The 19,849-nt window shown below is 56.7% G+C and overlaps 2 protein-coding genes across 2 annotated transcripts in view; one reads left to right on the forward strand and one right to left on the reverse strand.

The window, feature by feature from the left end:
• WDR59 (WD repeat domain 59) overlaps nt 1–18,175 on the reverse strand; it is a 72,599-nt gene extending 54,424 nt beyond the window's left edge. Inside the window, exons 1-5 of the mRNA XM_054170245.1 lie at nt 18,122–18,175; nt 9,864–9,913; nt 8,113–8,248; nt 5,615–5,700; nt 3,757–3,837 (exon numbers count right to left, since the gene is read on the reverse strand). Coding sequence (XP_054026220.1) covers nt 3,757–3,837; nt 5,615–5,700; nt 8,113–8,248; nt 9,864–9,913; nt 18,122–18,175 — 407 coding nt within the window. The remainder of the gene's footprint in view (nt 1–3,756; nt 3,838–5,614; nt 5,701–8,112; nt 8,249–9,863; nt 9,914–18,121) is intronic.
• Nucleotides 18,176–18,891: 716 nt separating this feature from the next.
• The window catches only part of ZNRF1 (zinc and ring finger 1), a 43,784-nt gene continuing 42,826 nt past the window's right edge, over nt 18,892–19,849 (forward strand). Inside the window, 2 exon segments of the mRNA XM_054170240.1 lie at nt 18,892–19,276; nt 19,278–19,632. Of these exon segments, the coding sequence (XP_054026215.1) occupies nt 19,184–19,276; nt 19,278–19,632 (448 nt within the window). The 5' untranslated portion in view covers nt 18,892–19,183.

A 19,849-nucleotide genomic window follows, 5' to 3' on the forward strand; every position in this document is an offset into this window, starting at 1 on the left:
ATTCTGCCCCTCTGCTCTGCTTGAGATCCCACCTGCAAGGCTGGGGCCAGCCCTGGAATCCTCAGCACACAGAGACACAGACCTGTTGGAATGGGGCCAAAGGAGGCCACAGCAACGATGGGAGGGCTGGAAGCTGCCTGCTGTGAGGCCAGGCTGAGAGAGCTGGGGTTGCTGAGCCTAAAGAAGAGAAGGCTCCAGGGAGACCTTAGAGCAGCCTTCTGGTATTTGAAAAGGGCTACAGGAGAGAGGGAGAGGGGAATTTGACAAAGGCATGGAGTGGCAGGATGACAGTGACCTGGAGTGAAAGGCTTCATCAAACTGGAAGACTAATTGAACTAAACATTAGGAAGAAATTCTTGCCCATGAGGGTGGTGAGGCACTGGAATAGGTTGCCTGTAAGGGCTGCAAGCCTGGAAGCCTTCTAAGCCAAGCTGGATACCTTCTAAGGTCCCTTCCAACCCAGAGCAGGTGAGGAAACTGGGCTCACAAAGTCTTGCTGCAGGAAGCAACAGAACTGCCTTTCCCAGAAGGACTGATCTGCTGGAGGGTAGAGAGGCTCTGCAGAGGGACCTTGCCAGGCTGGACAGATGGGCAGGGGCCAAGGGCAGAAGATTGAACACATCCAAGTGCCAGGGGCTGCACTTTGGCCACAGCAACCCCAGGCAGTGCTGCAGGCTGGGGGCAGAGTGGCTGAGAGCAGCCAGGCAGAGAGGGACCTGGGGGTGCTGGTTGATAGTAGGCTGAACATGAGCCTGCAGTGTGCCCAGGCAGACAAGAGGGCCAATGGCATCCTGGCCTGCATCAGGAAGAGTGTGGCCAGCAGGAGCAGGGAGGTGATTCTGCCCTGTGCTCAGCACTACTGAGGCCACACCTTGAGTCCTGTGTCCAGCTCTGGGCCCCTCAGGTCAGGAAAGAGGTTGAGCTGCTGGAAGGTGTCCAGAGAAGGGCAGCAAAGCTGGGGAGGGGTCTGGGGCACAGCCCTGGGAGGAGAGGCTGAGGGAGCTGGGGTTGGAGCCTGCAGAAGAGGAGGCTCAGGGGAGACCTTCTTGCTCTCTCGAACTACCTGAAGGGAGGTTGGAGCCAGGTGGAGGTTGGGCTCTCCTCCCAGGCAAGCAGCACCAGAACAAGGGGACACAGTCTCAAGCTGCACCAGGGGAGGTTTAGGCTGGAGGTTAGGAAGAAGTTCTTCCTAGCAAGAGAGATTGGCCATTGGAATGGGCTGCCCAGGGAGGTGGTGGAGTCCCCATCCCTGGAGGTGTTCAGGAGGAGACTTGATAGGGTGCTTGGTGCCATGGTTGAGTTGATTAGATGGTGTTGGGTGATGGGTTGGACTCGATGACCTCAAAGGTCTCTTCCAACCTGGTTAATTCTATTCTATTCAAATAGAGAGCTGGGGAAAAAAATTGACTGAAGGCACCAATGTGGCAGACCCTGACTCAGGGCAGATGGAGCAGTGACTGCAGAGCAGAGGCTTCATGTCTAGGTGTGGTGCTGAGGGACATGGTGAAACAGGGCAAAAAAAACTACTACAGAAAACCTGACCTGCAGAGTCTGGATGGGACTCTCAAGACAGGGAGGTGAGCTGCAACTGTGCCCTGAATGATGCAAGTGAGACAAAGGCTTCTTAAACAGAAACATCACACAGCTGGGAAGGGTCAAAGGCAGGTTGGAAGTCTTGGAGTGATGTGGTGTGAAATACTGGGGGACCTCAGGCCTATCCAGCTGCAACTCCCAACCTTGGCTGCCTTAGGACAAGAGGAAACAGCTTGAGGTTGCAGCAGGGGAGCTTTAGGTTGGACATTAAAAGGAACTTCCTCACTGGGAGGGTTGTCAAGGCCTGGAACAAGCTCCTCAGGGAGGTGGTTGAATGCCCATCCCCGGAGGTGTTTCAGTGAGGCAGAGATGTGGTGCTAAGGGCCAGGGTTTATCAGCAGCCTTGGTAGAGCTAGAGAATGGTTGGGCTGGATGATCTCAAAGGAGCTTCTCCAATTGAAATGATTCTCTGATTCTACAGAAGAACAAAATTAGCAGGACATCAGCCCAGCTCTGCAGACTCCACAGACCAAACTCTGCAGTGGTGGCACCATGACAACTCCTAGCAGCCAGGACATGGATCAAGGCAGCAATGCACTCCTTGCCCTTGCTGCTCAGGACTTCACCTGCCCTTTCCTGAGAAGGAGGGATATGATCTTCAGCATTTTGTGTCTGCTGGAAAGCATTTTCTGGAATGGACAGCACCTTTCCCCTCTAAGAACCTTTCCCTGCCTAATCACAACCCTGTTTGGTGTGAAGAATGAAGTGGGGCACTTCCAGGTGCCCTCACTGCAGGGCTGCCTCCCAAGGGTGTCATCAGACAGCTGCTTCAGCAGGATGATGGTTTGCTGGAGGCCAGCAGCCCCCTGACCATGCTGCCCCAGCAAGCTCAGAGACCTTACTAGCACAGGAGGGAGGTGGAGGCCGTTCAGAGGCTGCCTGAGCAAGGATTTCTGGGACAAGGGAACGCAGGCACAGAAAATTCTGCAGGGCACAGCAGAGTTAAAGCAGGGTTCATGATAACAACCTTCAGGGAGCTCTGTTTTTCACTTGGCACTGAGATAGCATCGCAGGAAAACACAAGCAGCAGTCCCTGGCCTTTAATTACACATCAGTAATACACTGCCACTCTCAAGCACCCTTTAAGGAAGGATCTAAAGAGCTTCAGAGGAGCTCAACAAGCCTGAGGGCAGCCTGGTGCAGTGGGGTTATGTTGTTATCCTCCTATTCTAACTGAGCAAAGGAGGCAGAGAGGAACAAAGTGACTTGCCAGGGGTCATAAAGAGCTGCTGCACAGGCAGGAAGAGAACCCAGCAGTCCCAGTGCCAGCTCCTTGCTTTTCAGGTGTGAGGAGATCTGTGACCCTGTAAAAGCACCAGGAACCAAGGGAAGGCACAAGCAGGAAAAGGCTGGCTTAGATCAGCAACAGTGTGGCCAGCAGGACCAAGGAAGTGATTGTCCCCCTGTACTGGCCACTGGTGAGGCCACACCTCAAATCCTGGCTTCAGTTTTGGGGCCCTCAATACAAGAAGGACACTGAGGGGCTGGAGCATGTCCAGAGAAGGGCAAAGTAGCTGGTGAAGGGTCTGGAGAACAGGGCTGGTGAGTAGCACCTGAGGGACCTGGGGTTGTTTAGCCTGGAGAAGGAGAGACCTCTGGCTGGCTGAGGTCTTGCTCTCTACAGCCCCCTGAAAGGAAGATGGAGTGAGGTGGGGTTTGGCCTCCTCTCCCAAGGAACAAGAAACAGGACAAGATGAAAGGGCCTCAAGTTGCAGCAAGATAGGTTTAGGATGGACAAAAGGAAGATTTTCTTCCCTGAAAAAGCTGTCAAGGCCTGGAACAGGCTGCCCAGGGCTGGGTTTGAGTCCTCATCCCTAAAGGGCTTGAAAAGCCACGGAGATGTGGTGCTGAGGGACATGGTTTCATGGTGACCTAGCTAGTGTTCTACTTGATGACCCTTAAAGGGCTCTTACAACCAAAAGGATTCTGTGATTCCACTTTTGGCAGCCAGGAGCACGACCATGGCTCAACTGCAACTCTCTGTTGCCCTTCCTTGAGTCCCAAGGGGCTTGAAAAGAGGGCAACAGAAGCCCTCTCTGAGATTCTGGGAAGCAGAAGGCAGCCCTGCAAGCAGAGCACCCACCACCCATGCATGCTTTGCTGCTAACTCTGGGAGGGAGGCCAGCAATTCCCCTGCAGTGCTGAAACATGACTGAGCCTTACTTGATGTCCCAGATGTAGATGTAGGTGTCAACAGAGCTGGTGACCAGCAGGTCTGGCTCAAACACAGCCCAGTCCAAGTCACTGCAAAGGCAACAGCACAGCAGGTGAGCAGAAGAAAAGCAGAACATGGTTTGCACCAACTTCCCACAGCCTCCCAGGCCAATCTCTCTGATGAGTTCAGGGCCACTCCACAACACCTCCTGCAACTCTCCAAGTACAAAGCAAGATCTTCATCATTTTGTTCCCCCTAAGTAAATTCCAAGAAGCAATGAGATGCCTCTAAGTAAATTCCAGGGAAGCATGTTCCCAGCCCTGAACTTTACAGCTGTTGTCTGTGTGCTCCTTCCACCACAGGCAAAGGGACACTGTCTCAGTGAGTCCTCAGCTATGCCACACTCTTGGCACCAACCCCTGTGCCTTCCTGTTGGGCTCCCCAGGGGCACCCAGGATGGCACCAACCCCTGTGCCTTCCTGTTGGGCTCCCCAGGGGCACCCAGGATGGCACCAACCCCTGTGCCTTCCTGTTGGGCTCCCCAGGGGCACCCAGGATGGCACCAACCCCTGTGCCTTCCTGTTGGGCTCCCCAGGGGCACCCAGGACACAAACAGCCTCCAGTCAGTATTGTTAAAGGCTGCCATTAATTCCCACAGTGAGGTGCTGGGCTGGAAACAGTTCTTCACCTGCATTTCCAGCCCATTCCTAAAAGCAGAGGCAGAGAGCTCCCCTGCACCACCAGACCAGGCTGTGAACTTGGAACTTTGGGATTACCTGCTTTAATTCAGCTGCCATCACACAGAAACACAGCTGGGATGCCATTTAACAGGCATGCTGCTGTTTCCCAGATGATGGCTGCTGTTTATTACAAGGACAGCAGCCTATGCCAGTGACACCTGAACCATCAAAGGCTTAGTAGATACACTGAGGGGAGCCATGAGAAGGTGAGTTGCTTCCCATGTGACATCTGTCTCTAGCAGAGGCCAGAAAAGTGAGTAAAACCAGGCTAAGGCACAGCCTAAGAGGGGCCAGCACTGCAACATTCACCTTCTATGAAGCCACCCATCCTTGAACCTCCTTTCCATAGAACCTCAGCAGATTCAGCAAGGCCATGTGCAAGGTCCTGCACCTGGGTCAGGGCAGCCCTTGCTATCAACCCAGGCTGGAAAGCAGCCTTGTGGAGAAGGACTTGGAGGTGCTGGAGGGTGAAAAGCTGGAGATGAGCCAGCACTGAGTGCTGCCAAGCCAGAGCCAGCTGTGTTGATCCCCAGCAGTGCGGGGAGCAGGGGCAGGGAGGGGATTCTGTCCCTCTGGTGCACTCCTGCTGAGACCCCTTGTCCACAGTGCTGGAGCCAGCTCTGGAGGCCTCAGCACAGGAGAAACATGGACCTGCTGGAGAGGGACCAGAGTAAGCCACAAAGATGATCCAAAGGATGGAGCACCTCTCCTACAAGGCCAGGCTGAGAGAGTTGGGGTTGTTCAGTACGGAGAAGAGAAGGCTCCAGGGGGACCTTCTGGTGGCCTTTCAGGACTTAAAGGGGCTGAGAAGAAAGCTGGGGACAGACTTTTGAGCAGGGCCTGTTGTGACAGGACAAGAGGTGATGGTTTAAAGTAAAAGAGGGAGATTCAGACTGGAGAAAAGGAAGAAATGTTTGACACCGAGGGTGGCAAGACCCTGGCCCAGGCTGCCCGGAGCGGCAGGAGCTGCCCCGTCGCAGCTCAGGTTGTTTGGGGCTGTGAGCAACCTGCTCCAGTTGCAGATGTCCTTGTTGAGTGCAGGGGGGTGAGGGGGGTTGGACTGGTTGACCTTTAATGGTCCCTTCCAACCTATGACTCTGTGCCTTCCACCCTTCTTGTTCCTCACCTGATGACACGTGTGTGTCCTTGCAGGGACGTGCACACCTCCCCGTTGCCTTCCTTCCACTTGTACAGGTCCACTCGCTGATTGCTCTGGAAATCAGAAGGGAGAAAGGAGATAACCTCAGCAAACAACAGGGGGACAGGAATCCCTATCTCAGCATCAGCTTCCCTTCCTTTTCAACAGCCCCTGCTACCCATGAGTCATGCTGGGATTAGCAAAGTCCTTGCCCAAAGCGGGAGAGCAAAGATGAAGCCTCCGGGCTGCAAGGACTCTCACAAGCCTGCCCTTTAATGACACCCACTTCAAACTGGAGATAAACCAGAAAGGAAGGGGGGGTGGAACCAGTCCCCTTGCAAAATGTTTCCATGAAATGATGTTCTCAGGGCTTTCATGTCCTCACAACATGCTGCAACTGCAGGCCAGAGGCAGCCAAATTCTCTCTGCAGGAAGACTCTGCCAGCCTGCTCCGATTCACAACTGGAGCTCGCAGAGAGGGAGAAGGGGGAAGGTGATGGATCACCACTGGCTCTCCTCCACTCTCCTTCCATTACCCCTGTGGGATAATCAAGGCCACTGTCAAACACAAACACCACAGGCTAATGGCTTCAAGGTCACTTCCTCGAGGGTCCTTCCAGCCCTGCCAGCCCAGGAGACAAAGCCTTAAGTGCTTATCACCAAGTGTAAGCCACAGGAGCAAAGCAGCTCAATCAATGACAGCATTATTTAGGGCTTCTTCACTCCTTCCAGGAACAAACCCTCCCTCCAAGGCAGCCACACACAGAGCCACTTGCAGCTAGCTGCTGCTTGAAGCTCATTGTTCTGCTTCAGTTAAGGGCCACTTCAGCCCAGGCTGACTAATCTTTCTGGGGAGAAAGGCTGCCTGTTTTTGGGGTGCATCTGGAGCAACAAGTCTTGGGCCAAGACTGGAGGAAACTGGTGGTGGTCTTTGGTGACTTCAAAACTGGATCTCTGTTAGCCTCTTGCTTTCAAACTTCCCCAGAGAGGAAGGACAAGAGAACAAAGGAAAGGCTTAGATTACAGGGGTGGGGTTTTTTTTGTCACAGGTTTTTGGGGTGCTTCTGGGTTACCCCAAAGCTGCTTCCTGGGAGGCTCAAAGTGCAGATGGACAAACCCTTCATCCTCCCTGAAATGAAGAAGTCCTCTCCCAGCTCAGCAAGAAGAGAGGGCATTGCTCTAACAGCTCACAGCAGGGCTGCACAACAGCTCAGGGCAAGGAAGACTCCTTGTGTGTTTCTTGTTGGCAGAAGGATTGAGGGTGGGGGGGAGAGTGACATAACTCATCTGGATTTATGCAGGACTCCAGAGTTGATGCTACAAGATGGAGCTCACCAGAACTTTCTGAGGCTCTTAGGAGGCCATCTCAGGGGGAAAGTGTTGCCTGTAGGACCAAGTGTGGGGGGAAATGACAGCTCCTCCCACCAGCAGCACTCTCTAATAAATGTGATGGGCAGCAGAACACACTTCTAAAAATGCCACCACCCCCTTGGTCAAGCATTTGGGACCACACAGAAGGAGTAAGGAGGATCATCTAGGATGGAGAACAATGGCATGTCTGAAACAGCACCTTAGGAGGGCTCAGAAGTGTGCTGAAGCCAGAGGGCAGAGGCAGCAAAGCACAGCAGAAGGGCATGTTTCAGTGCTTCTGGAAAGAAGCTGAACAAAGGAGAAACCCTTGTCCAGACACAAGGAGAGATTTGCCCTCTGCCTGGCAGGGGTTTGGATTATCCAGCCCAACCTCCTGCTAAAGCAGTGGCACCCACAGCAGCTTGCCCAGAGTCACAATGGCCAGGGGGGTTTGGAATCTCTCCAGAGGAGACTCCACAACCCCTCTGGGCAGCCTGCTCCAGTGCTCTGTGACCTTTACAGTAAAGAAGTTCTTCCTCATGTTGAGGTGGAATTTCCTGTGCTGCAGTTTCCATCCATTGCTCCTTGTCCTATCACAGGGCACAAGTGAGCAGAGGCTGTCCCTGTCCCTTCCTTCCTGATCCCCTGCCCTCAGATATTATAGACAATGATTAGATCCCCTCTCAGTCTTCTCCTCTCCAGATTAAACAGCCCCAGGGCTCTCAGCCTCTCCTCATCAGGTAGTGCTCCACACACTTCAGCATCCTTGTAGCCCTCCCCTGGCTTCTCTCCAGCAGATCCCTGTCCCACCTGAACTGGGGAGCCCAGAACTAGATCCAATATTCCAGGTGAGGTCTCACTAAGGCAAAGTTGAGGGAGAGGAGAACCTCCCTTGATCTGCTGGACACACTCTTCTCAATGCATCCCACTGGCCTTCTTGGCCCCCAGGGCACATTGCTGACCCGTGGAGAACTTCTTGCCCACCAGCACTCCCAGGTCCTTCTGCAGAGGGCTGCCCTCCAGCAGGTCACCTCCCAACACCTACTGGTGCAGTTTATTCTTCCTTGCCAGGTGCAGGACTCTGCACTTAACCCTCAGAGGGGATGAGTTACAGCTTTTAAAAGGGGTGAACTCACTGAGGCTGCAAAGTAGTAGGCATAGCTGTCATGGGGGTTCCACTGCACCGCCCCAATGTCCCACTTGCTCTGCCGGGAGATCTTCCGGTGGCCCTCGCTGGGGGCATCCAGGTTGACGATGTAGAGGAAACGGCGGCTGCAAGAGACACAGACAAAGGCTCTGCAGCACCCAGGACACAGCTCAAACCCCCACAGCCATGTCCAGAGAAGGGCAGCAAAGCTGGGGAGGGGTCTGGAGCACAGCCCTGGGAGGAGAGGCTGAGGGAGCTGGGGTTGCTTAGCCTGGAGAAGAGGAGGCTCAGGAGAGACCTTCTTGCTCCCTGCAACTCCCTGCAGGGAGGTTGGAGCCAGGTGGGGGTTGGGCTCTTCTCCCAGGCAAGCAGCACCAGAGCAAGAGGACACAGTCTCAAGGGGAGGTTCAGGCTGGAGGTTAGGAAGAAGTTCTTCCCAGCAAGAGAGATTGGCCATTGGAATGTGCTGCCCAGGGAGGTGGTGGAGTCCCTATCCCTGGAGGTGTTTAGGAAGAGGCTGGATGGGGTGCATGGTGCCATGGTTGAGTTGATCAGATGGTGCTGGGTGATAGGTTGGACTCCATGATCTCAAAGGTCCCTTCCAACCTGGTTAAATCTATTCTATCCTATCCATATGGAGCTTGCAGCCTTGTGCCTACAGCACATGTGACCCAGAATTCTTTTCCCTGAGCCTTGAAGAGAATTCAGCTGCACCTTTCTGAAATGACACAGCAGCCCTTTGCACTGAGGTCAGCCTGAAGGCTGCTGGTTTGGCTGGTGGAAATGACTGTCACAGGTGGTCCAACTGGGGCTGGCAGGGGTGGCCCAACTGGGGCTGGCAGGGGTGGCCCAGCTGGGGCCGCTCTGGTGAGAGACCTCTTCTCCCATGCAAGCAGCACCAGAACAAGAGGACACAGTCTCAAACTGCACCAGGGGAAGGTTAGGCTGGAGGTGAGGAGAAAGTTCTTCACAGAGTTGTTAGCTCTTGTTGGAATGTGCTGCCCAGGGAGGTGGTGGAGTCACTGTCCCTGGAGGGGTTCAAGAGGGGACTGGAGGTGGCACTTGGTGCCATGGTTTAGTGGTCAGGAGGTGTTGGGTGACAGGTTGGACTTGATGATCCTTGAGGTCTTTTCCAGCCTTGTTGATTCTATGATTCTATGACCTCACCTGGAGCACTGCCTTCAGGTCTGGAGCCTTCAATATAGGAAAGACATGGACATGATGGAGAGGGTCAAAAAATGATCAGGGGGTTGGAGCACCTCTGCTGCTGAGGGAGCTGGGGGTGTTCAGCCTGGAGGAGGCTCTAGGGAGACCTGATAGCAGCCTTCCAGTACATGAAGGGAGCTCCAGGAAGGATGGAGAGAGACTGTTCCCAAAGGCCTGCAGTGACAGGACCAGGGGCAATGGCTTCAAACTAGAGAAGAACAGATTTAGATTGGATATCAGGAAAAAGTTCTTCACTCTGAGGGTGGTGGAACGCTGGAACAGGTTGCCCAGGGAGGTGGCTGAGGCCTCATCCCTGGAGTTAAAGGTGAAGCTCAACAAGGCCTTGGGCAACCTGATCTAGTTGGGGATGTCCCTGCTGACTGTGGGGAGGTCGGACTGGATGACATTTGGGGGTCCCTCCCAGCCTGGACATAGAATCTGTGATTCTGGGACTGGCAAGGGTGCCCAACTGGGACTGGCAGGGGTGCCCAACTGGGACTGGCAGGGGTGCCCAACTGGGACTGGCAGACTCACCCTGAGAGCACTGCGCGCTGTCCCAGGCAATCCACTGACATCGCCGTCGCCTGTTGGAGAGAAACACAACAAGACTGAGCGAGACCTGTGGGGTCAGCACCTCAGTCACACAGAGGAGAGGTCCAGAGAAACCCACCAGCTCAGCTTCAACAGTATCAACTGCCACAGTGAGAGTCAAGGCTGAGAGAAGAGTCATAGAAGTGTTGTGGCTGGAAAAGCCCTCTGAGATCAGGGAGTCCAACCCAACCCCACCATGGCCATCAAACCAGGTCCCCAAGTGCCATGGCCACAGGTTTCTTGAATACCTCCAGGGGTGGGCACTCCACCACCTCCCTGGGCTGCCTGTTCCAATGCCTGACCACTCTTTCAGTAAAGAATTCTTTCCTCATCTCCAGCCTAACCCTCCCCTGGCACAATTTCAGGCCGTTTCCTCTGCTCTGTCACTTGATACTGGGGAGAAGAGACCAACCCCACCTCACTGCAGCCTCGTTCCAGGGATCTGAGCAATGAGGTCTCCCCTCAGCCTCCTCCTCTCCAAACTAAACCACCCCAGTTCCCTCAGTCACTCCTCACAAGACATGTGCTCTAGACCCTTCACCACCTTCATTGCCCTTCACTGGACAGTACTCCAGCAGGGATGGCAGAAGCAGCCATCCCCTTAGAGCAGCACAGCTGGCTGACAGGTTGCAGCAGCTGGTTTGGGGATGCAGGAAACATCTTTGTTGGGATAAACTGAGGAGAAGGCCCTGGCAGACACCATTCCAAGCACCAAGACCTTGTTCCCTTTCTCTTGGCTGTGGCAATAGCAGCTGCAGCCTTTCAATCAGCAATCTCTTAATAATCCCCATTAATCAGCCTCTGCTCCTGCTCAGGAGCTTGCTCAGGCTCTCTCTTTTCCCATCACAGGGGCAGATTTAATTATGCATGTCCTGGGAGAGAGAAGTGCAACCATTTGTGGATGGCTGCTCTCCCAAAAGGAGAGATGGCTAAGAAGAGTCAGAATTTGCTTTGGCACTACTTGTGAAGAAGGCTGAAAGAAATAACTGAACTGCCACGAGCAGAACAAACCCAAGCAGGCTTTGAACACTGAGCACTGTCTCCCCCCTCCTCTCATTCAGCATGGAACTGCTCCATCCTCTCCTTCAACTGCCAAGAGAATAAAGGCAAATTTTACTTGGAAAGCTGCAGAGTTCAGCCCATAAACACAGCTCTAACTTCAAGGCAGCTTTCAGCACGCCCAGCACAGAATCAGAGCATGCCCCATATTCTTGGAGCTAACTGCTGTCATCTTCAAAGCAGCCTCCCCTGAAAGCTCAGGATGTCTGTTCAGAACCTGCTAAGTACTCTCAGTGTGGCTGGGACACGACTTCAGCATGCCCCACAGGTAAGCATCCCTAAAAGCAGACAGGCACTTTGGCAGTCCCACTGGGGCTCAGTCAGAGCTGACAGGACAGCCATCACAGAAATTAAGTTTGTTCCAAGCAGGGCTCCATCCCCTGCTTGCAATCACCCCAGCTGCAGGAAAAAAACATGGGACCACAGGCTTGTCCTGCACCAAGAACCCACCACAGCCTGCTCTCCAGGCTGGTGACACAGGGGGGTGATGGGTGACCACTGGATGGATACAGAACTGGCTTGATGGCTGCACCCAGAGAGTGGCTGTCCATGGGTCCATGGCCCAGGGGAGGCCAGGGACAAGCAGAGTCCCTCAGGGATCACTCCTGGGACCAGGCTTGCTCAACATCTCTGTGGGTGCCATGGACAGTGGCACTGAGGGCACCCTCAGCAGGGTTGCTGATGACACCAAGCTGTGTGGGGCAGCAGACAGCTGGAGGGAAGGGATCTATCCAGAGGGAGCTGGACAGGCTGGAGAGGTGGGCACAAGCCACCCTCAGGAGGTTCACCAAGAGCAAGGGCAGGGTCCTGCAGCTGGGTGGAGGCAATGGCAGGCACAAATGCAGGCTGGGCAGGGACTGGCTGGAAAGCAGCCCTGAGGAGAGAGCCTTGGGGGTGCTGGGGGAGGAGAAGCTCAGCAGGAGCTCTCAGTGTGCACTTGCAGCCCAGAAAGCCAAGCAGAGCCTGGGCTGCAGCAAGAGAAGTGTGGCCAGCAGGGCCAGGGAGGGGATTCTCCCCCTCTGCTCAGCTCTGGGGAGACCCCACCTGGAGTCCTGCCTCCAGTTCTGGAGCCCCTATCCCAAGAGGGATCTGGAGGGGCTGGAAGGTGTCCAGAGCAGGGCCAGGAGGATGAGCAGAGGGCTGGAGCTGCTCTGCTGTGAGCACAGACTGAAGGAGTTGGGGCTGTTCAGTCTGGAGAAGAGAAGGCTCTGAGGTGACCTCATTGTGGCCTTCCAGGATCTGCAGGGGGCTCCAAGAAGGCTGGGGAGGGACTGCTCAGGATCTCAGGCAGTGATAGGACTGGGGGGAATGGAATGAAGCTGGAGGTGGGGAGATTGAGGCTGGAGGTGAGGAGGAAGTTCTTCCCCAGGAGAGTGGTGAAGCCCTGGAATGGGTTGTGCAGGGAGGTGGTTGGGGCTCTGTCCCTGGAGGTGTTTAAGGCCAGGCTGGATGAGGCTGTGGGCAGCCTGATCTAGTGTGGGGTGTCCCTGCCCATGGCAGGGGGGTTGGAACTGGCTGATCCTTGTGGTCCCTTCCAACCCTGACTGATACTGTGATAGAATGTCAGGGGCTGGAAGGGACCTCGAAGGATCATCCAGTCCAACCCCCCAGCCAGAGCAGGAGCACCTAGAGCAGGGCACACAGAAACACATCCAGCAGGGCCTTGAGTATCTCCACAGAGGGAGACTCCACAGCCCCCCTGGGCAGCCTGCTCCAGTGTCACCTCCACAGGGAAAAACTTTTTCCTCATGTTTCCATGGAACTTCCCATGTCTCAACTTCCCCCACTGCCCCTTGTGCTGGCATTGGGCAGCACCTGGCTCCATCCCCTGGGCACTCACCCTGCACATCTTTACAAGTATTAATGAGGTCACCCCTCAGGCTCCTCCTCTCCAAGCTTAAGAGCCCTCAGCTCCCTCAGGTTCTCCTCATAAGGAAGCTGTTCCTCTCCCTTCATTATTTTTGTGGCTCTGTGCTGGACTCCTTCAGGCAGTTCCCTGAGGTCCTTCTTCAACTGCCCAGAACAGGACACAATATTCCAGATGCAGCCTCACCATGGTGTGAAAATGATGCAAATGCCCACAAAGCTTCAGAAGGAGCCCACAGCAAACTCCAAGCCTGCATCTACACCTTAACCAAACCAAGCTGCACTGCTTCCTGCTGTTCCAGGTATGACCCACTTGCTTCTTCCTAGGTAGCAAATCCACTCAAAGAATGGCAGAAAGGTTCCTGGTGAATTATTACTTGCCTGAGAAAGACCTTTTTAGATGAGCTGTGGGTGTTACTGAACACCTCTGTCATGGAATGGTGGGGGCTGGGGGGGACCTCCAGGGCTCATTGAGTCCGAGCCCCCTGCCAAAGCAGGGTCACCTGGGGCAGGTCACACAGGAATGCATCCAGATGGGTCTTGAAAGTCTCCAGAGCAGGAGACTCCACAACCTCTCTGGGCAGCCTGCTCCAGGCCTCCAGCACCCTCACAGCAAAGAATTCTCTCCTCCTGTTGAGGGGAAACTTCCTGGCTTCCAGTTTGAACCCACTGTCCCTTGTCCTATCACAGGACACCACTGAAAGAAGCCTGGCCCCTTCTTCTTGACACCCACCCTCCAGGTATTTGTAGGCATTGATCAGATCCCCTCCCAGCCTTCTCTTCTCCAGGCTGAACAGCCCCAGGGCTCTCAGCTTTTCCTCATCAAACAAACATTCCAGGTCCCTTCATCATCCTCACAGCCCCTGTGCCAGACCCCTTGAAAGCTTTTTGCCAGTTCTACAACTGACACTGGAAACAAGAAGCTAGTTTGTAAACCTCTAACTGGTGAAGAAAGAATTGCAGCTCCCTAGATTCCACAGCCCCTTGCCAAACAATGCAGTGGGGTGACTCAATGTCTAGAAAGAAAGAAACCCAAGGAGGAAGCTTTCCCTGCTGATGGCCATTTCACTTCCAAGGAATTACAATGAGGGTCACTAAAGCTGCAACCAGAACCTTCTGGGGGGATGAAGAGCTGGGCAGCCAATACACTGTCATGAGGTCTGTGGGGACAGGTTGGACTCGATGATCCTCGAGGTCTCTTCCAACCTTGGTGAGACTGGGATTTCATCCAGCTGCAGCCATCCTTTCCTCAAGGCAGAAACAAAAGCATCAGCTTAAAGCCATTGATCATTTCACAGCTGAGTTTATTCCTGCTGGTGCTGGCACCAGGACCTCACGAACCCTTCCGAGCTGGTTTCAATAGCGACCGCTGGCGAACTGGTTTGCCAGGCACCAAGCACAAAGGAAGCAAAGGTTCACTGCCACGTTGGAGAGTCACAAATGAAAGTCACTTGAGGGCCACAAACAGCTCCCTACAGTGTTAGGAGCCTTATCCAGGCAACAGGAAAACAGCCCAAGAGCTGTCGCCGAGCGCGCTCGGCGCAGCCACCCGGCAGTCTTCAGAGCACACCATTCCAGCAAGCAGGAGCTGAGAGAGAACAAAACCAACCTGGAAGCAGGTTTTTATCCTAACCCAACAATCAGAACAGCCAGAGCTGCTGTGCATGAGTCATAATTATGGGAACAAGCACGGCAGGAGCATGGCACATTTAAAAACCAGCTCTGAGCCCGCAGCAGCAGCAGCAGTAGCAGCTCAGACTTCAAAGGCCTGCTTTGGCATTTCCCTTGATTTCTGCTAGGCAAGCCAAGGAAAACACCTTTTCATGTCTAAACCTACAAGCATTTTGAATCCAGCTCCCCTCTCTCCACTTGAAAGGCTGTAACAGATCAGCTGGATTTACCACGGCTATGCTGCTGCAAACCCCTAGCAAGAAAGAGGAGGAGGCTCAGGGGAGACCTCATTGCTCTCTACAACTACCTGCAGGGTGGTTGTAGCCAGGAAGGGGTTGGTCTCTTCTCCCAGGCAACCAGCACCAGGACAAGAGGACACAGACTCAAGCTGCACCAGGGGAGGTTTAGGCTGGAGGTGAGGAGAAAGTTCTTCACTGAGAGAGTCGTTGGCCATTGGGATGTGCTGCCCAGGGAGGTGGTGGAGTCCCCATCCCTGGAGGTGTTCAAGAGGGGACTGGATGTGGCACTTGGTGCCATGGTCTAGTCAGGAGGTCTGTGGTGCCAGGTTGGACTTGATGATCTTCGAGGTCTCTTCCAACCTGGGTGATACTGTGAAAGACCAGATCCCTACACAGCCAGCTTCCCATCCTCAAATGGTCCTAGTTCACCGCTGGACCTGGTGAGCTTTGCTCTCCTTTGATAGCCCAAGCAGCCTGCTAAGAACCTGTGGGTCATGTTGAAATCAGAAGAGTATAGAGACTGCCACCTCTGTCAGCCTGTAGAGAAAGAACTGCTGCCTGTAGGCACTACTGGCCCAAAGCACCTAGAGATTCTCTGAAGTGCTGAGGGTTGGGTGCTGTAGTTTTCCCACGCCGCATCCTGGCACGGTGAGCAAAGACAACTGCAGAGCTTGCAGACACATACAGGCCACAAACATGGCAGCTGCACACCCTTCTGACTCTTGTTTCCATTTAAGTTGGGTTTAGGGTAGGGATTTTGGAAGCAGGTGGCCTACAGGCAGAGCTCAAGCCTGGCACCAGATCACAGGATGTTAGGGGATCCAGTCCAACCCCTCTGCCAGAGCAGGACCATGGAATCTAGTGCAGGTCACACAGGAGCACATCCAGATGGGGCTTGAAAGTCTTCAGAGAAGGAGACTCCACAACCTCCCTGGGCAGCCTGTCCCAGGGCTCTGTGACCCCTACAGTAAAGAAGTTCTTCCTCATGTTGAGGTGGAACTTCCCGTGCTGCAGTTTCCATCCATTGCCTCTTGTGCTATCACAGGGCACAGTGAGCAGAGGCTGTCTCTGTCCCTTCCTTCCTGACCCCCAGCCCTCAGCTATTGATAGACATTGATCAGATCCCCTCTCAGCCTTCTCCTCTCCAGACTAAACAGCCCCAGGGCTCTTAGCCTCTCCTCACCAGGTAGTGCTGCAGTCCCTTCAGCATCCTTGCAGCCCCCTCCCTTGGCCTCTCTCCAGCAGATCCCTGTCCCTCTTCAACTGGAGAGCCCAGAACTGGATACAATACTCCAGGTGAGGTCTCTCTAGGGCAGAGTAGAGGAGGAGGAGAAGAACCTCCCTTGATCTGCTGGACACACTCCTCTGAATGCACCCCAAGATCCCATTGGCCTTCTTGGCCACAAGGACACATTGCTGACCCATGGAGAACTTCTTGCCCACCAGCACTCCCAGGTCCTTGTGCAGAGGGCTGCCCTCCAGCAGATCACCTCCTAAACCTCGAGGTGATGATTACAGTCACGGGATTCCAATTCCTCAAGCCCAAGTCTTCCATCTCCAAGAACATTTGTGCAGACCCCTACAAGAAGCACTCAAGCACAAAGATGCAAATGAGCTCAGGTTGAAGCTCCCTGGTTTCAAGACAAGAGAGCAGGCAGCTCAGAACCGCTCAGGAGCACACCACAGCAAGCTGAAGCGACTGAAACCCCAGCGGCGAACCTCTCCAGTCAGCTACAGGTTGGCTCAACAGTCAGACTGAAACCAGCTGCTGCAGAAGAGGATGCACTCAGCTCTCCCTTCCCCTCCCCACCTCCCACACCCCAGGCATTAGGAAGCAGCCATCGGATCAGGAGGTGTTCAGGGCGTTTCCTACTGAAGCAATCCATCGTTGCCCCACCGCGTCCAGCTCCGCTTAGCGACTTCCACCGGCTAAAAACAACCACCTTCACAGAGAGGAGGAGAGAGCAGAGGGGGGCAAGAGCAGAGTGGGGCAAGAGCAGGTTGGAAGAGACCTTTGAGATCATTGTGTCCAACCCATCGTCCAACACCATTCAATCAACTCAACCATGGCACCAAGCACAATATCCAGGTTCTTCCTAAAGAAGATGGGGACTCCACCACCTCCCTGGGCAGCACATTCCAAGGGCCAACAACTCTCTCTGGGAAGAACTTTCTCCTCACCTCCAGCCTAAACCTCCCCTGGCACAGCTTGAGACTGTGTCCTCTTGTTCTGGGGCTGGGGGCCTGGGAGAAGAGCCCAACCCCCACCTGGCTCCAACCTCCCTGCAGGGAGTTGTAGAGAGCAAGAAGGTCTCCCCTGAGCCTCCTCTTCTCCAGGCTAAGCAACCCTAGCTCCCTCAGCCTCTCCTCACAGGGCTGTGCTCAAGGCCTCTCCCCAGCCTTGTTGCCCTTCTCTGGACACCTTCAAGTCTCTCAATGTCCTTCCTAACCTGAGGGGCCCAGAGCTGGACACAGGACTCCAGGTGTGGCCTGAGCAGTGCTGAGCACAGGGCAGGATGAGCTCCCTGCTCCTGCTGGCCACACTCTGCCTGCTGCAGGCCAGGCTGCCCTTGGCCTTCTTGGCCCCCTGGGCACACTGCTGGCTCCTGTTGTTTCAGCTTACACCTAGAAAATTTTCCACAGATCCTGAACAGAAAGTAGTAGGAGGTAAATAAATTGGGTGTAACAACCCCAGGCAGTGCTGCAGGCTGGGGTCAGAGTGGCTGAGAGCAGCCAGGCAGAGAGGGACTTGGGGGTAGTGGTTGGCAGCAGGCAACCCCAGCTCCCTCAGCCTCTCCTCACAGGGCTGTGCCTCAGACCCCTCCCCAGCCCTGTGCCCCAGACCCCTCCCCAGCTTTGTTGCCCTTCCCTGGACACCTTCCCAGGCAGCAGGTAAACTCTGAGGGGACTTCAACTGCAACCAGCGGCTTCAGAAAGAAAAGCTGACCTTTTTGACAGCCAATAAATAAATCTAACCCGCTCACCGAGCAAAAACACTCAACGATTTTTTTAATCACGGAAGAGAACGGAGCCAGAACGGTCTCTGAGGGAAAAAAAAAACCGAGGAAAGGCAGGTTGGAAGCGGCAGTGCTTTCTGTCACGCCTGACAACACACTCCTACCAATACACCCGAGATCTAATTAAGACGAAAGCGCCTGGTGAACTCAGGCGTTATCTCCGCGCAACCGCCTCCGAGCTGGGCTCAGCCCCGGCCACCACCAGCAAAAGGCCCTGTGGGGCCTCCCGGGCCGGGTCCCCCCCCTCCCGCTCCAGCCCTGCCGGCCCTGTGAGGCTGCCCGCGGAGCCCGGTGAGCGCGGCAGCCCGCCGGCGGCGGCGGCGGCAGCGGCGGCCCCGGCCCGCCCGACCTGTGCGTCGCGGAACTCCACCACCACATTCTCGCTGCTCCAGCGCGCCGCCATCTTGGGCCGCCCCAGCAACCTCCGACGCCGGTGGGGCAGGGGCGGGCCGGCGGCAGCGCGCATGCGGGCGGCGGGGGCGCGCCGCGCAGGGGCCGCTGGGAAACGTAGTCTCGCCTCGCCACGCGCAGGGAGCCGCGCGGGCCCTCCCGCACCTCCCCGTTCTCCCTGCCGAACCCGCACCGGGGGTCCCGCGGAGCCGGGCGGGGCTCATGGCTCTGTAGGCCCCGCACGGCCCCCGGCCTCCCCTTGAGGGGCTCGCCGCGGCGGGCTCCCCGTGGGTCGGTACGGCCCCGCTGCAGGCTCGGGGTGTGTGGAAAGGGGGAGGTCCGAGACTTGTGCTCCGCGGGGCAGCGCCGGCCCTGCCCTGCCCTGCCCAGCCCAGGGAGCGGGGTCTCCGCGACCAGCAGGCCGCCTCGGGAAGCGCAGGCCTCGGCAGCGGCGCTCCGCAGCAGCGCAGGGGTTAAGGGCGGCGGGCCGGGGGGGGCCGGGGGCGGGAGCATGCGTGCTGCCGGCCTCTATTGTCTCCGGCGCGGCGCCGAGCACCCAGGCGGCTGGCGGCGGCCGGCAGCGAGGCCGTGCCCGGCGCAGCGCAGCGGAGCGGGGCCTACCGCCCCCGCCGCCCCCCGCCGCCTCATGGGCCGCAGCTGATCGTCGCCCGGCTGCCGGCCGCGCCCCGGGCAGGAGCGAGGCGGGCGGAGCGACCCGGCCGGCCTCCATCCCCCCTCCCTCCCTCCTTCCCCCGCCGGTCCCGTTCCACTCCCCCCGCTCCGCGGCCCCGGAGCCCTCGGCGGCCCCCGCCGGGGGTGACGACGGCGGCGGCGGACTCGGGGCTCCCTCGCCCCTGCGGGCCCGGCGGGGGGAGGATGCCTGGGGCGGGGATGGGTTTTCGCCCGTAGCTTCCCCGCGCCCCCCCGCTTCCTTCCGCCCCCTCTCGCCTCCCGGGGGCGGCGCGGCCCCGTTCCCCGCCGGGGGCTGTCGCTCGGCTCCCTCCGGCCCGGCGGAGCCTATATGGGGGGCAAGCAGAGCACGGCGACCCGTTCGCGGGGCCCCTTCCCGGGGGTGTCGACGGATGACAGCGCCGTGCCGCCGCCGGGAGGAGGGGGGGGGGCCGCCCCCCTTCGGCCATTACCGAGCGGGTGGCGGCGGCGGCGGCGCCATGGGGCTGCGCAGCCGCTCCGTCAGCTCGGTGGCCGGTATGGGCATGGACCCGGCGGCGGCCGGCGCCGTCCCCTTCGGGCTGTACGCGGCGGCGGCGCGGGCGGCGGGGGAGGCCGAGCGGGCCCCGGGCGGCGGCGGCGGCGGTCCGGGTTCCGACTCCACGTACGCCCATGGCAACGGTTACCAGGAGACGGGAGGCGGTCACCATAGAGACGGGATGCTGTACCTGGGTGCCCGGGCCTCGCTGGCCGACGCGCTGCCCCTCCACATCGCACCGCGGTGGTTCAGCTCGCACAGCGGTGAGTAACCGGCTCCCCGGAGCCTTTCCCCCGGCCTCTCCTCCCTCGGTGGGTGCCCGGTCCCGGGGGCGGTGGTAGACATGGTTCACCTGGCAAGCGTTGGTGGAGCTGCCCCTAACTTGCCCGGCTGGTCCAGCCCCGTTGTGCCAAGCCTGGAGGAAGGAACCCCCCTCCCACCCGCCATCCCTTTCCGTGGCGCTGGGGCTGGCATCTGTGT

Source organism: Dryobates pubescens, chromosome 19, assembly GCF_014839835.1.
Source record: "Dryobates pubescens isolate bDryPub1 chromosome 19, bDryPub1.pri, whole genome shotgun sequence".
Classification (NCBI taxonomy): Eukaryota; Metazoa; Chordata; class Aves; order Piciformes; family Picidae; genus Dryobates; species Dryobates pubescens.